At 32.6% G+C, this 14,875-nt stretch overlaps 1 protein-coding gene across 1 annotated transcript in view; it reads right to left on the bottom strand.

Moving 5' to 3' along the window:
- Positions 1-236: 236 nt before the first annotated feature.
- Positions 237-14,875, bottom strand: part of LOC114330000 (uncharacterized) — a 33,498-nt gene continuing 18,859 nt past the window's right edge. Inside the window, exons 4-6 of the mRNA XM_028279292.2 lie at positions 4,572-4,686; positions 1,539-1,748; positions 237-457 (exon numbers count right to left, since the gene is read on the bottom strand). Of these exons, the coding sequence (XP_028135093.2) occupies positions 284-457; positions 1,539-1,748; positions 4,572-4,686 (499 nt within the window). The 3' untranslated portion in view covers positions 237-283. The remainder of the gene's footprint in view (positions 458-1,538; positions 1,749-4,571; positions 4,687-14,875) is intronic.

The raw sequence follows: 14,875 nt of genomic DNA, 5'->3' as shown, positions 1-14,875 counted from the left end.
CATAGCCACATTCTCAATTTTGTAAGTCGAAATTTTCAATTTATATTTTGTAATGTAGCTCACCAAAACAATCTTTTAGCTATCACTGATGATGGTATCAAATAAATACCGAAATATTTGATATTTGAAAAAAAGAGTACTCTTGGCTCCATTATTCAGCTGCTTTCCCATTGATCCTTTCCTTTATCTGTTTATAAATATGATTAAGTATCTGTTTATAAATAAAAGGTAGTAAATATATCGATTGGTTTTATTGAAATAGTTATTACAATTCATAAAAAAATTACATTTCCTCAAAGGTCTCCACCACTATTTTGGAAACAATTTTATACATTTTATTATAAACTTTCTTCACGTCGGGATTTTTTATTAGATGATATTTTATGTAACCGTAATCTTCTGTCTCCCAAGATTCAACTAGGGATGGCAAGTGAAGCTTTGTTAAAAATGATAAATCCTAAAAAAAGATTAAACGATTAAAAGATTAATGAACGATATGTTCTTTCCATACCTAACTAATAAACTGTTAATATTAAAACATATCGACTATACAGGGTGCTTCGAAAAAAGTAACACCGGCTCTAGGATAGGCGAAAAACTGAATAATAATTGGGGTTTATTGAGTAAAACATTTTTTAACGCCATCCATTTTGAAGATACAGATGGCGTTGAAGAACAAAAAATTTTACAAATTTTTTACGATTTTGCTGAAACTACTGGCAACATTGTAATGAAATTTGGTGGGTCTTAAGAGGAGTCCCGTCATTTGGGAAGGCACTAATTTGCATATTATGGCGCATCTAAAAATGGCCTAAGAACCGTCTTTAAAGTCGAAGAATGGTTACTGGCATTGAACTTTGATCACTGAATATTGAAATTACTTAATGCTAAGGCGTGACTTAGAAAGAAACTTCAAATTTTTACTTCTCTGCAAGTACTTCTTTTTCTTCTGGTGCCACTCCTATCGGATATTGGAAATCATCAAGGCTATCCTGACTTTGTTTACAGCTGACCTAAAGAGTTCATTAGTGGTGCAGCCAAACCACTCTCTCAAATTTCGCAACCATGACATTCTTCTTCGGCCTGGATTCCGTTTTCCTTCTATTTTTCTTTGCATTATATATTTTGAAGTAATACGTATTTATATTCTCTTATCAGGTGACCCAAATATTCGAGTTTTCTTCGTTTTATCGTTAAAAAAATTTCTGAGACTTTTTCTATCTTTCGTATTACTTCAAAGTTTGTGACTCTTATATGTATCTATAAGTGCAATAATATGCAAATTAGGGCCATCCAAAATGACGGGACCTCTAGCTATTCTGCAATTTTATATTCATCATTGGCGCACATATGGGTAATGGTCACAGTTATTTTAATAAAAAAATAATACTCCACTGAGATATTTTAAAATCAAAATCATTTTTGAATTTCTCATTCAATGTAGTAAATTAACAGACGCAGATAAATGTAAAAAAATGTTGATAGTCTGCTACTCTAAGATCTAAGCTCATATCGGCTCTAAATTCTCGAGTACTTACCCCCAAACATTCGCATTTAATGAAGTCTTCGTTAGTAATAGCTTTCAGCACTAATTTATTTATTACAAACTGGGCAAGTTTGCTGATAACACAATCCAGACATTCTCGTTCGTAGTCGTACCACATACACACAAAGGGCTCAACAATATTTATAACATTCGTGAGTAATGCGCTAACTTTCACATTGCTCCAAAAGCCTGTTATTTCTGACTAAAATATAAAAGAAAGTAAAAAAAGTGAAATCCCACTAGTTCGCTATATGGGTGGTTCTTATTAAATAGAAAGAAAGTAGGTCACAACTAGTAAGTATTATAAAAATATCTTTTTTCTACGAGCGTGAAAAAATGTCTACTTTCACGCAGGCATTTTAGTTTAGAAAGTTTTACTTTTCCGCACGCGTGTCACTTTTTCGCACGCGTTTTACTTTTCCGCACGCGTGTTAATTTAGATATGTTAATATAGCCTTAAAGTAATCATAATATATGCAATAAACTAATATGTAGATATTATTTACTAATTTATTTCAAATATATCTTATTGTGTTCATATTTTAATAAAATTAACACGAGAATTCGATTAAATAAAATAATTTTGACATAATATTCGAAAGTCTATTATTTGACAATATTATTTGATATAATATTGTCAGTAGACAATAACAGTGGTTTTGAATCGTCGTCATGGAAACCAAGATCGTCGTCATGCTAACCAATTATGCAAAAAACTTGGGTTTTGACAACCTTGTCAAAGAATTGATTTGTGTATATATTTTCATATTAATTAAATTAATTGATTAAGATTTGGTCATTTTTTAAAGACTCGTAGAAAAAATATTGTTCCTAACGCTTTCAGAAAGTCTCTTTTCCGCACTCGACTGCTTGGGCAAACTGAAGTCGCGTGCGGAAAAGTATGACTTTCTGCACTTGTTAGGAAAATAAATATTTCCTTTCAATTTTTTTTGTTGGATTTGCCCTGTTTTAAAAGCGTTATAATCCATACATTTCCTAAAAGTTTTATTTTTTGCGTTTTTATCTTGTCCACAGAACGTAAATTATCACGTCCGTAGACAGTAACATCTGTAATGAATAGTATTGAAGGTCTATTTTGAACAACATATAAATATCAAAACAAATTGTAGATAAACGATGTGTTTTTATGTTCTAATATCTGTCCTAGATATAAAATTAATTTAGTTGGATGAGCTATTTATTTATATAGGTTTAAAACCTGTCACAAAATATTTGTAACGTCCGTGGACCTACATAAAACATTTAAAAATTCGCGCATATATTAAATTACGACAAATGTTTACCAGATAGCGAGGCAAGCATAAAACCAAACAAATTGTTAAACGCATCAGTGAAGTTATTTCAACCGACATTTTCAGAATAAAGAGTAATTTCCTTGGTGAAATCTGTGTCGTCAAGACTTTTCGTCACATCTGTGGACCCTTAAAAAAGTAAGTGTAATTTTAGATTTAGATTTGAGGACCACACTGTAACTAAAATATACAGATCTGATTATATACCACATTAAAAACATTTTCTAATCTCAAAAATGTGATGTGTAGACTGTTGGTAATGTGATTTTCGTCACGCCCGTGGAGGTCACGTTAATGGATTATTATTTTCCACAGATGTAGCAGAATATCCACGGACGTGATTTATTTTACAAGTTTTTTTTATTTGCTAAGTGCTACAATCTGGTCTTTGACCAATGAGTAACTTTTTATCTATCCTATCTTACTAACTACTTAATGTCTAAGAGTCACTCTTTGATGTCTTCTTAGTTGTCTTTATTATTACTGGCGCACTTTTTGCTTGCGCACTATCACACAAAGCGCTGCTTTTCACTTTATCACGCACTACACCAACACGTTGCTTGCACACTAGTCGCGCAATGCTCCGCTATTAGCTTTCTCGCACACTACAACCAACTCGTGAGGTTTGGCCCTCTTCAGTCTTTTTTTCTGGTTTGAGTTGTCCAGGAGCTGGATGGCCTGAATATTTTCGTGGAGAAGAAGTCTTTTTTCATGACTTTCTGCGTGTTTTCGGATTTCTTTGTCGACGGGCTCTATTCGTAGATCCTTGTGGACGTCGTCATTACGGATGTACCAGGGTGCGTTAACTATGCCCCTTAATACTTTGTTTTGAAAAGTTTGTATTATTTTCAAGTTTGTCTTTTTTGTACATCCCCATAGTCGGATACTATACGTCCATACTGGTTTTATAACTTGTTTTTAGATTAGCATCTTGTTATACGTTGACAACCCTGAGTATCTTCCCAGTAGCCAGTACAATTTTTTATATTTGATATTTAATTCTTCCTTTTTTTTTTTCTTTACATGGGCTTTGCAGCGAAGCTTCGTGTCTAGGGTTAAGCCCAGGTATTTGGCTGTGTTGGCATAAGGAATGTCTAGTCCATTAATTTTTATTGGTGCGTACAGATTTTTTTTTATTAGTGAAATCAACATGTACTGATTTGCTTTCATTCAATGTAATCTTCCACGTCTTAGTCCATTTTTGGAATTGGCTCATCGCATTTTGTAGTTTATTGGCTGTTTCTACGTTATCTTTACCTATTGCTAATATGGCGGTGGCGTTGGCAAAGGTAGCTAAACAGTAGTTATCGAATTCTGGTAGATCACATGTAATTTTACAAGTAACATTTAAGGAAAGGTTTAACCTAGTTTATTGCTAACTTAATATAGAATTAAATAATGCACATGATATTTTATATACCCTACCATCAGAAATAAAAATACTTTGTCAAGTCAGTGGTCACAAAATACTTTATATTTAGCTTGACATCTAGTATTTCTTTAACAAAAGTGGCTATATCTCAACGAAAAAAAAAAAAATTTAATGAATCTTAGTTATTTTAAAACTTAGTGGTAAAATCTGCCAATTTATTAAAAATGACCCATATACTCAGTCGATAGACAACCGCTTAGCTGATTATGTGGATAGTTTTACTATAGACACTAGACAATATTTTGATCGTTAAAATTTTACTCCAAATAAAACTACTTACGTTTGAGGAGTCACGTAGAGAAAATCTAAAATCGAAATCCTCTACACTCATATTTTGTACAAATTTATCGTACAGATTTAGATTAATATCCAATCCTACTTTTGTGACTTCTAACCTAAAAATATATTTTTTAAAATTCATGTATCTACTTTTAACACCATACAACAAAAATAAATTATATTAACAAAACTAAAGATATTTGGGTGACATTTCACATTTGGTAGGTATGAATGATGATATAACTCCGCCGGTCCCAAACCCGGATGAGAAAGGATGAAATTAGAGCAAGCAAGCAAGCAACAATGTTTAACTTAGCCTGAGAGACTTGCACACCCCTTGTGATTGATATTCATCCCGTCCCAATGTTCCAGTCTATCTACTTCCTACCCCGATAAATTTAGGCCGGTGTTAAGTACTCTATTCCCGCTATGTCTATCTGGACCATCTTGGGTGAGGTATGGTAACTCTAACGGATTTAACTCCTTCAGGAGTTGCTCTAACTTGGTGCTCCAGGTTGCGAGTCAGGAATGACTCTTTCATCCCGTAAAACCCTTCTTCTTCTTCACGTGCCATATCAGAATTATCCGACGTGTTGGCGATCACCATTGCGAATGCTTCTCGATCTACTGCAATATGGAATAATTATCCAGCATTTGGTATCTGAGTCCATTCTCGAATATTTTTTAACCAAGAAACTTGTTTTCTTCCTACACCTCTACGGCCCTCTATTTTGCCTTTAAGGATCAGTTGTAATATTTTGCATCGACTTCTCCTCACTATCTGTCCCAGATAAGACATTTTTCGATGTTTAACAGCCTTTAGCAGTTCTCTATCTTTGTTGACCCTCCTTAGTATTTCTTCATTAGTTTTCCTTGCTGTCCAAGGTATATTCGGCATTCGTCTATGAATCCACATTTCCAATGCTTCAATTTTGTTCTCGATCGATACTTTTAGCGTCCACACTTCTGCACTATACAAAAGTACGGACCAAACTTAACACTTAACCATTCTTTGTCTTAGTTCTAAGCTGAGAATATTATTGCAAAGAAATGACTTCATTTTCATAAAAGTACATAGTTTTAGTCATTGCTATTCTACGTTTTATTTCTATGTCTGGATCTAGTGGGTCCGTTATCATAGTTCCCAAATATGTCATTTTGTGAACTTTCTCAATTTGGACTCCGTTTAATTGAAGCTTTGCATCGGGATGTGAGTCACGACTAAACACTAAAAATTTGGTTTTGTTTGAGTTTATTTTAATGCCCATTTCTTCTCCTACCTCATGAATACGATCAAGCAGAATTTAGAGACCTTCAATATTATCTGACAGAATTACTTTATGTACTGTATGTACTCTCGAGTGCCTTTTTAAATAACTGGTCCAAGTAAATATTGAACAATGTTGGCGACAAAATGCACCCTTGTCTGACTCCTCGTTGTATGGAGATTTCATCGGTGTAGTTATCTTCAATTTTTACGATAGCAGTTTGATTCCAGTACAAATTTTTAATGACACGAATATCCTTGTCATCTATTCCGATATTTTTCAGTATTTGCATTAATTTTACATGCTGTACTTTATCGAATGCTTTTTCGAAGTCCACAAAACATGCAAATACATCTTTTCTTTGGTCACGGCATTTTTGTAATAGAATGTTAAGCGCAAAATGTGCCTCTCTGGTTTCCATAGTATTTCTAAAACCAAATTGGGTATCTTCGAGATCTTCTTCGCATTTGCGTCTAATTCTGTTGTGAAGTATCCTTAGAAAAATTTTAAGAGTGTGGCTCATTAGACTAATTAATCGATATTCTGAGCATTTTCTCGCATTGTGTTTTTTAGGTATTGCGACAAAGATGGATTTGAGCCAATCTGTGGGAATCAATCTGGTGTTATATATTGAATTAAAAAGTCTTACTACTACTTTTATGTTATCATCCTCTATTAGTTTCAGCAACTCAGTTGGTGTATCATCTGGACCACAAGCTTTTCTAATTTTAGCATTATTTATAGCGCGTTCTACCTCGCATTTCATAATTTCTGGGCCGTCAGTACAGTTTTCTTAGAATTCGGCGATATTATGCCTGTCATCTTCTGGTCATCGTAAAACCCTATTGTTATAAAATCTTAAAACAGAAAAGCTGGATTGAATTTCAGACGACGCACGACCAAGGCACCTAACTAAGGATAATGACTTGAATATTTGTACTTGACATGTAAAAAAACCCTACATAAAACAGCGGGATTGAAGTTGTTCCAAGATCAACTCAACAGACCAAGAACTTTTAGAAAATTTTAAAGCCTTAAATTAGATGGGTAAGAATCCTCCGCATAAAAGAAAAATTTTCAACGTATGCCTGATCAACATGTTTGCGTCAACCGAGATAAAAGACGAAGAAATGAAACATCAAAGTTACGAAGAGCATACATATTTATAAGAAAGAGCATATTATGATAGCTACGCCAAAAAGGATATTAAAATATTCATTTTAAATTTTAATCAAAGCTACTTGGATATCACTAAATGGAAATACCACAAACCAAATTGACCATGTTATAATATTGACAGAAGGTATATAAAGGTAATAGATGTCAGAAGCTACAGGGGCGGAAATATTGACTTAGACCACTTAGGAGGCAAACTTCGACAAATAATTTCAAATGAAATAAAAAAGAAAGAGGCACACAACTGGACAGTTGATCAGTGAAGCAGGGAAATATGTAACAACTACAAGGAGGAGAAATTAACAGCCAAAAGCACATTGTAAATACATATTTAGAAGTCAAGAAGGAAACGACTGGTTCGACTAAAAGTGCAAAAAGCAAAAACTAACAGATGAGAAAACGAGACCTTTAGGACCTTGCAACAGCGAAGAACTAGGATAATAATAGATAAGTACAAAATCTTAAGGAGAGAGGATAAACGCGTACACGGAAAAGAAACGAGAATTAGAAAACGATATATTAGAACGGGTCGAAAGCCATATAAGTCGAGGAGAAAAACAAGAAAGTTCTATCAACAAATAAACATTATTAGAAAACAACAACAGAAATAAACAACTTGGTCGACCGACCTTCCGAGTCGTCACCATTTCAGTCGATGAGCTTTTGACAAGATTTAAGAAGATCCACTGTTTTCAAAAATAAATTGTTTCCCTTGGCTTAATGGGCACGTGAATAAACAAAATGTACGTATTTAGGGTGATGAGCCACCAAAAAGTTTAAAGAGTTGCCACTACATCCAGAAAAATCAACTGGTTGGTGCGGTTTATGAACCAGTGGAATCGTCGGTCTATATTTCTTTACAGCTGAGGCCGATCAGAATGTTACTGTGAATAGAGACCGTTATCGCGCCATGATAACAAACTATTTGGTTCCTGAAATTGAAGCTCGTGATCTCGAGGACAATTCTAACAATATGGCGTCACTTGCCATACAGCCCGTGAAAGCATGGCTTTACTACGAGAAAGATTCGGTGAACAATTTATTTCATGCTTCGGATCAGTGAATTGGCCGCCCAGATCGTATGACATCACACCTCTAGCCTTTTCCTTTAGGGACTACCTAAAGTGCAAAATGTACCTACATGAATAAATCAGTTACGATTAAGGCATTGGTTGTTAATATTACTTGAGTCATAGGTCAAATACCAATCGAAACGCTCGAACGTGTCATCGAGAATTGAAACTTCAAAATGGACCGTATTAACCCACGGTTATTAGACTCTACTACGGTTGTCTACTCTGCCACGGTATTGTGTGTATTATTTGTGTTATTATTAAATAATAAGACAAATATTACACAATTTATCTTATACCGGGTAGTGAATCGTAAAACGGGCCATAGGACACTGTTGTGTAAAATTCTAAACTGTTGAATTCCTGCTTCCCTAATTATTTTACATCAAAAGTCATGAGAGAACATTTTGTAGAGAATTGAAATCTGCATTAAAATCAAAAGTTAAAATTGTTATAAAAATATAATACATTTGCCACAGTATGTATGTGTGTAAAAGTTAGGCCACACATTACTATTTAACTGACAGTGCTCACACCATTGACTGAATAAATAATCACAGGTAATACCACGAGTCCTCTAAATTTTATCGATAAATTTTTTTGTTTCCACGAAAACTTCTTTATTTGGTAAAATTACGAAAACAAACCGAATGATAAAATCACGAGTCCGAAGGACGAGTGATTTTATCCATTTCGGTTTGTTTGAGTGATTTTACCCTAAATAAAGAAGTTTAAGTATGAAAACGAAAAAATTTATCAAGCAAAATTTAGAGGACGAGTGGTATTTGAAAAGATTATTTTGTGAACCAATATGTATTATTAGTAAATACGGGCATCTGTGAAATATTTTTAAGACAACTAGGATCAATATCTTAAGTAGGTTATAGATAAATTATTTTATGATTTAAAAATGAACCAATTTATTTATTATATTGTTAATACATAAAAAACGAAAATGAACGAAAGAATCGAAAAGGAACAATTATTAAAAACACAATTTTTATAACTAATATGAGATTTTCCAATGTCGTTCGTAACGTCTAATCTGTCGTCACTTTCAGTATCATTAATTACAGTCGCAGTTGATGTACTGGCAATGCACTCAGTTGTAGTAGTTGTTCTAAGTTTATTAATAATTTTTTTATGATGTTCTTCATTAACTTGTAAATAAGGTTTTAACGAAGAAGCTGTGGCATGTCCAGTTATTTTTATTGCCTCCTGTTCTTGAATTCCTGCCTTAACAAGATGAGATACTACACTGGATCGGCTTGAATGATTTGTTATTTTTCGGTTTTGTGTGTTTAATCCGCATTTTTTTGCAGAGTTCTTCAACCATTTAGCCATTTCATTTGGTCCAATGGGAGAATTTTTATACCATATTCCATTACCTGTTTGCCAGTATGGATTTGGGGTAAGGAAAAATCTATCGCTGGTAATATTTTTACCACGCTTCTCCATGATTTTTTTATATAGTCTTATTGGGCACCTTTCTTTATCTTTAATGTTTGGTGTCAGCCATTTTGAATCCGAACACTTTTTTTGACCACCTTGGCATGTTTTGGTAAAAATTGGATTATATTCAATCCTTCCTGTTTCTTTGCCGGCATTATTTATTTCATATTTGAAATAATCAATTCTACAATGAACACCCTCACCACCGCGCCATGCTAACTCGGAAGAGACAACGTGAAAAAATTTCATCTCTAATCCTAGCGGATTATTTTCATCGCACGAGTCTATAATACTCAAATACTCTTTTTCATCCAGCGCTATAGCACTTTGTTTTCTTTTTTCGGGACGACTTTGTAACTCTTTCCTTTTTGCATTTCTCACGTCTCTTGCCTTCTTAAATGCAATGTCGATAAACGGGTTAAAACTTATATTAAACTCTGAAAAATATTTTTCTTGCATCATTTTGGCTGTTACATTCCAAATAGTTTTAAGAGAGGATTCCTTGTAACCTTCACCATTCATTTTCTTCATATTCATTCCCCAATCTTCAAGAACTTTTGCAATTTCTTGAATACGTGTATTATCATTCAACTGATATTTCCTTACTGTGCAAAATTGCTCAAATTGTGTCCAAACAGACCTTTTTGTCTTAATTGTATTTTGAGGCGTATTATTTTTTAATAAATCTTTAATTTGTTCATGATTATTGTCACCAAATCTAACGCTAATGTCCATTTTGTTTAAATTAAATTATGACGATGTTAAATCGCGAAAATTTAAATCGGTCAAAATTGCGCGGCCTACTTGCTTCGTGGTCTTACCCAGCTACGCTGGGTGAGTTCACCACAGTGCAGTGGTGTAATTGGTTTTGCCTAACCCCCAGGTGAATGCATTTTATTTAATTATTATTCACCCGTGTTTTTGTAATAATAAAATGGGAGAATGTAATTTTAGAACTATTTTACTAATTCTACTAATATAATGTGTATTTTAAAAGTAACTATTGTTCCAAAATATTACGTTGTAAATATTCGAATCCTTTTATGTGATAACACTGGTTTGTTGAAATCGGCAACAAAATAGAAGAATTAGTTCTCTGTTCTGTGTACGGTTTACATCGGTTCTGTTTGACGTTTATGAAAAGTTTAGAAATATTTATTTTGAAAATAAAAACTGTAGAAAATCTGAGTATATCGTGGTTAGTGTTTTTAAAATATCTATGTCCAGGGCTGTTCATAAATTAAGTTAGTAAACACAGGTATATACGTATTATGTGAAATTTAGGGTACTTTAAGTTTTATCAGGGAAGAGACTGTTTTATCAAGGAAGAGGCTGTTTTATCAATATTACACTCAATGATTGGCTAGAACGACGCGTGGTGATTGGCTGAAAAAGCAAAAACGTCAGAATTTGACAGGTGAAAAAAATAATCTTTATTATTAATACTTTCTCCGCAACTGACGGTATTTTATCAACTCTATTGTTTTTAAACAATAAATAATAAAATAAAAATATTGACAGTTTAAAAATGTGAAAATAATAACTTCATTGTGACACATTATTGCCCTGTGTGTGGCCTAATTATTGGACTGAAAAACTGAAAAATGTATAACATTTTTACAAAATTTTGGAAAATGTTTAATTCGCAGAATAATTTTAACAGATGTTTTCAATACAGATTTCAATCCTCTATAAATAGTTTCTAATGTCTTTTGATGTAAAATAAATAGGGAAGCAGGAATTCAACAGTTTAGAATTTTACATTGAGTTTCCTATGGCCCGTTTTCCAATTCACCACCCAGTATATCCTAGTTTACTTTATATTTTTGTATTTGTAATTTTTGTGTTGTTTCCCGTAAAAACTTATTTTGAATTATTCATGAAAGTTGTATTTAAATTTCATTATGTATTAACGTAATAATGTTGATGACATTTTAGAATGCCAGGTACAGGCTGTAGTGTGGCCAAATTTATTAGGTACCTACTATTTCAATTCTTACAATAAATTATGCAAGTAATTCTAATTAACATAATCCTAGCTGACCTCTAAGGATAGTATGTATTCAATAGTTAATCCAGTATTAATGGAAATTCATCGACAAATTTTCAGTGTAGAATAATAATAATAATAATAATAATAGCTTTATTGCCCAACAGTTTCCCATTTACAGGACAATGATAAAAATATTACATAATTTATAACACCTATAGGTAAGATTTAAGCAGTAGTACCAAAAAAAAAATAACATTAATAATACAAGTTAGACTAAAATTAATATAAATTCAAACCGAAAAAGAAAATAAATTAATAAAAAAAATAAAATAAAATAAAATAAAAAATTAGTGCTTATTTCAGACACTCAATAGCTACTTTTATAAAGTTCCTTTGAGAACATGAAAAAATGTCACAATGCTTACCAATAACATTAAAATTTCTACACATTACATTAATAGGAGCCTTACATAGAATATTTGTACGAGCTCTTATACACCTAAATAATACATTTGTTCTTAAATTTGACCTTGGAATATTAAAATTAATGTTTTGTAATATTGAAATACAATCAATTGCATTATTAACAAGTTTGTACAAAAAAATTAAAGATGCAACTTTTCTTCTTAATTCTAAACTACACATACTAAAACGATCACACAAGTAATTATTATCTATACCTCTAGCCGGATAAAGACCATTTACTTTAAACATTAAAAATTTTAGAAATTTTCTCTGAACGCTTTCAATTGCAATGTTATGACAATCATAGAAAGGACTCCATACAATACTGGCATATTCAAGTTTAGAGCGGACATAAGTATAATATAGCAATGTTAATGACTTTATATTATTAAATGACTTACAATTGCGAATTAAAAACCCATAAGCCTTCAACGCTTCAGAAACTTTAACACACATATGTTCCACAAAAGTGAGTTTTGTGTCAAAAATTACACCCAAATCCTTAACCGTGTTCTGCCTTTCTAATATTTTATCGTGACAACTATAGTTAAATACAAATAAATTTGATTTCCTAGAAAAAGTGACTACTTTACATTTTTTCGTGTTAAGTTGTAATTTGTTGCTGTTGCACCAATTTTCCAATATTTCTATATTCTGCTGAAGTTGGTTACAATCATCCAGCTCCCTAATAGTAGAAAATATTTTCAAATCGTCAGCAAAGCCCAATCTTTCGCATGAAATATTTTCAAGAAGGTCATTAATAAATAGTAGAAAGAGCAATGGACCGAGATTGGAACCTTGAGGCACACCAGACGCAGCAAGATATTTTTCTGAGACATAACCATTATATGCTACAAACTGCATCCTTCTTTGAAGATACGATTTTAACAATAAAAGAGCACTGTCAGTAAAACCAAATGTTGAAAGCTTGCTAAGTAATACTTCATGATCAATTCTGTCAAAAGCCTTCGAAAAATCGGTATATATAACATCAACTTGGCCATTATCGTCAATAACTTCAGAAATATATTGGGTAAAATAAACCAAGTTGGTTACAGTTGATCTTTTATTAACAAAACAATGCTGATGAGATGAAATATAAAGTTGAAGAGAAGATAAGATCCTATTATATAATACGATTTCGAAAACCTTTGAAAAATTAGATAAAATAGAGACAGCTCTATAGTTTTCTATTTCTGACTTCACCCCAGCCTTAAATATCGGACACACCCTTGCTTCCTTCCATAGTTCTGGATACTTCATTTGTTGTATAGATAAGTTTATAATCTTGGTTAAAGGTATGACAAATGCACCAGCGCAATCTTTAATAAGAAACGAGGGAATCTTGTCAGGGCCTGATGTCATCTTATCTTTTAACTTTCTGATAGCAGCATTTATTTCATCCTCTGTAACCGATTGAAAACTAATTGATGTCATATATGGGTTTATTGGATAATTGCAACCACCCCCATCATCAGAAACTAAATAAACACTACTGAAAAATTCCGCAAAAGCATTCACTATGGCTTGCGGATCTTTGTAATCACTTCCCTCAAAACTCATGTTTCCAGGAATTCGTGATGATTTATTTCTAGAGTGAATGTAAGACCAGAACTTAGTTTTGTCTTGAGAAATATTTGTTTTAATATCCTCCAAGTAATTGTCATATGCCACCTTGACCTGATATTTTATTAGTCGTCGTAATCTTTTTTTAGAATGGAGATTTAAGTCATAGATTTCCGTAAATATTGGATGGACCAATGTCGACAGTTTTCCATAATTATATATATCCACTAAACATCTTTATTTCTTAACTATCTTGACTATTTTCTATACATCAAAGACATAAAAATACCGATTAAGGCTATGGGTACATAATTCGCAAATATTTTACGGCTATCCCTATTTTTTCTGTCTTTACACGGCAAATTACTTGTAGTAAAATTCTCACTGGTATGGAAACTGCAGATGTAAACATTAGGTTGACAGTGACATTGTCATTAGAAAGGTAGAGATGGCTATTTCGGTTTCGTTCAGTTTTCGAATGTTCTTGGATAACATTTACTTGTATAAATGATAGGATTATTTTTTCACTAATTATGTATTCAGTGGTTACCATTATTTATATACTATACAAATAGTCGAAAAGGAGACCGGTCCTGCATCGATAACTATAATGTTGTATTCAACGTGTGCTCCGAATATTTTTAATATTAACAAAGTTTAAAATAAGTTATAAATTGTGAATCTCAGTGATATATTGAAATAAACTGTAAGTATACAAACTCTTTATATAAGCTCCAGTTAAATTAGCATTAAAGTCAGCAAATTGCAATTAATTGTTATTGTTGTCAATAAACAAATCCAGTTTTACCAGCAAAATAACCGCTTTTAGTAAAGACCGATACACTTGTTTTAGCAGGTGTACAGGGTCGGACTTACTTTTCACTTAACGTTTATCGAAATGGATTCAAACATGGAATCACACAACAGTTCTACAATACAAGACCATCAAAGTCAAATAAACGCATCACAGTCATACTCTTTGGCAGCGTCGAGAGTGCAATTTCCTTTAAAGTCCCAAGCAATTATCTTTAGTGCCTTAGAAAACACCAAACTTCAAGACTACCTTCTCCCACTTGGAAATGTAATTCAACCGAAAAATATAATCTCCTCTTCTAGATTATCTAATAATCGCATATGTATGTATTTATCTAATAAACAAATAGTGGATGATTTTATGAATAATCATGGTCAAATAGAAATACAAGGTGAAATTGTCAGAGCAAGAAGGTTAGTTACACCAGCGGAACGACTTGTACTCTCCGGCGTATGTCCTTCAATACCGCACGACTTGCTAATCAATGAGTTACAAAAA

Source organism: Diabrotica virgifera, chromosome 7 (genome assembly GCF_917563875.1).
Source record: "Diabrotica virgifera virgifera chromosome 7, PGI_DIABVI_V3a".
NCBI lineage: Eukaryota > Metazoa > Arthropoda > Insecta > Coleoptera > Chrysomelidae > Diabrotica > Diabrotica virgifera.
The sequence above is the reverse complement of the archived record's forward strand: the minus strand, read 5'-3'. Positions and strand labels throughout refer to the sequence as shown.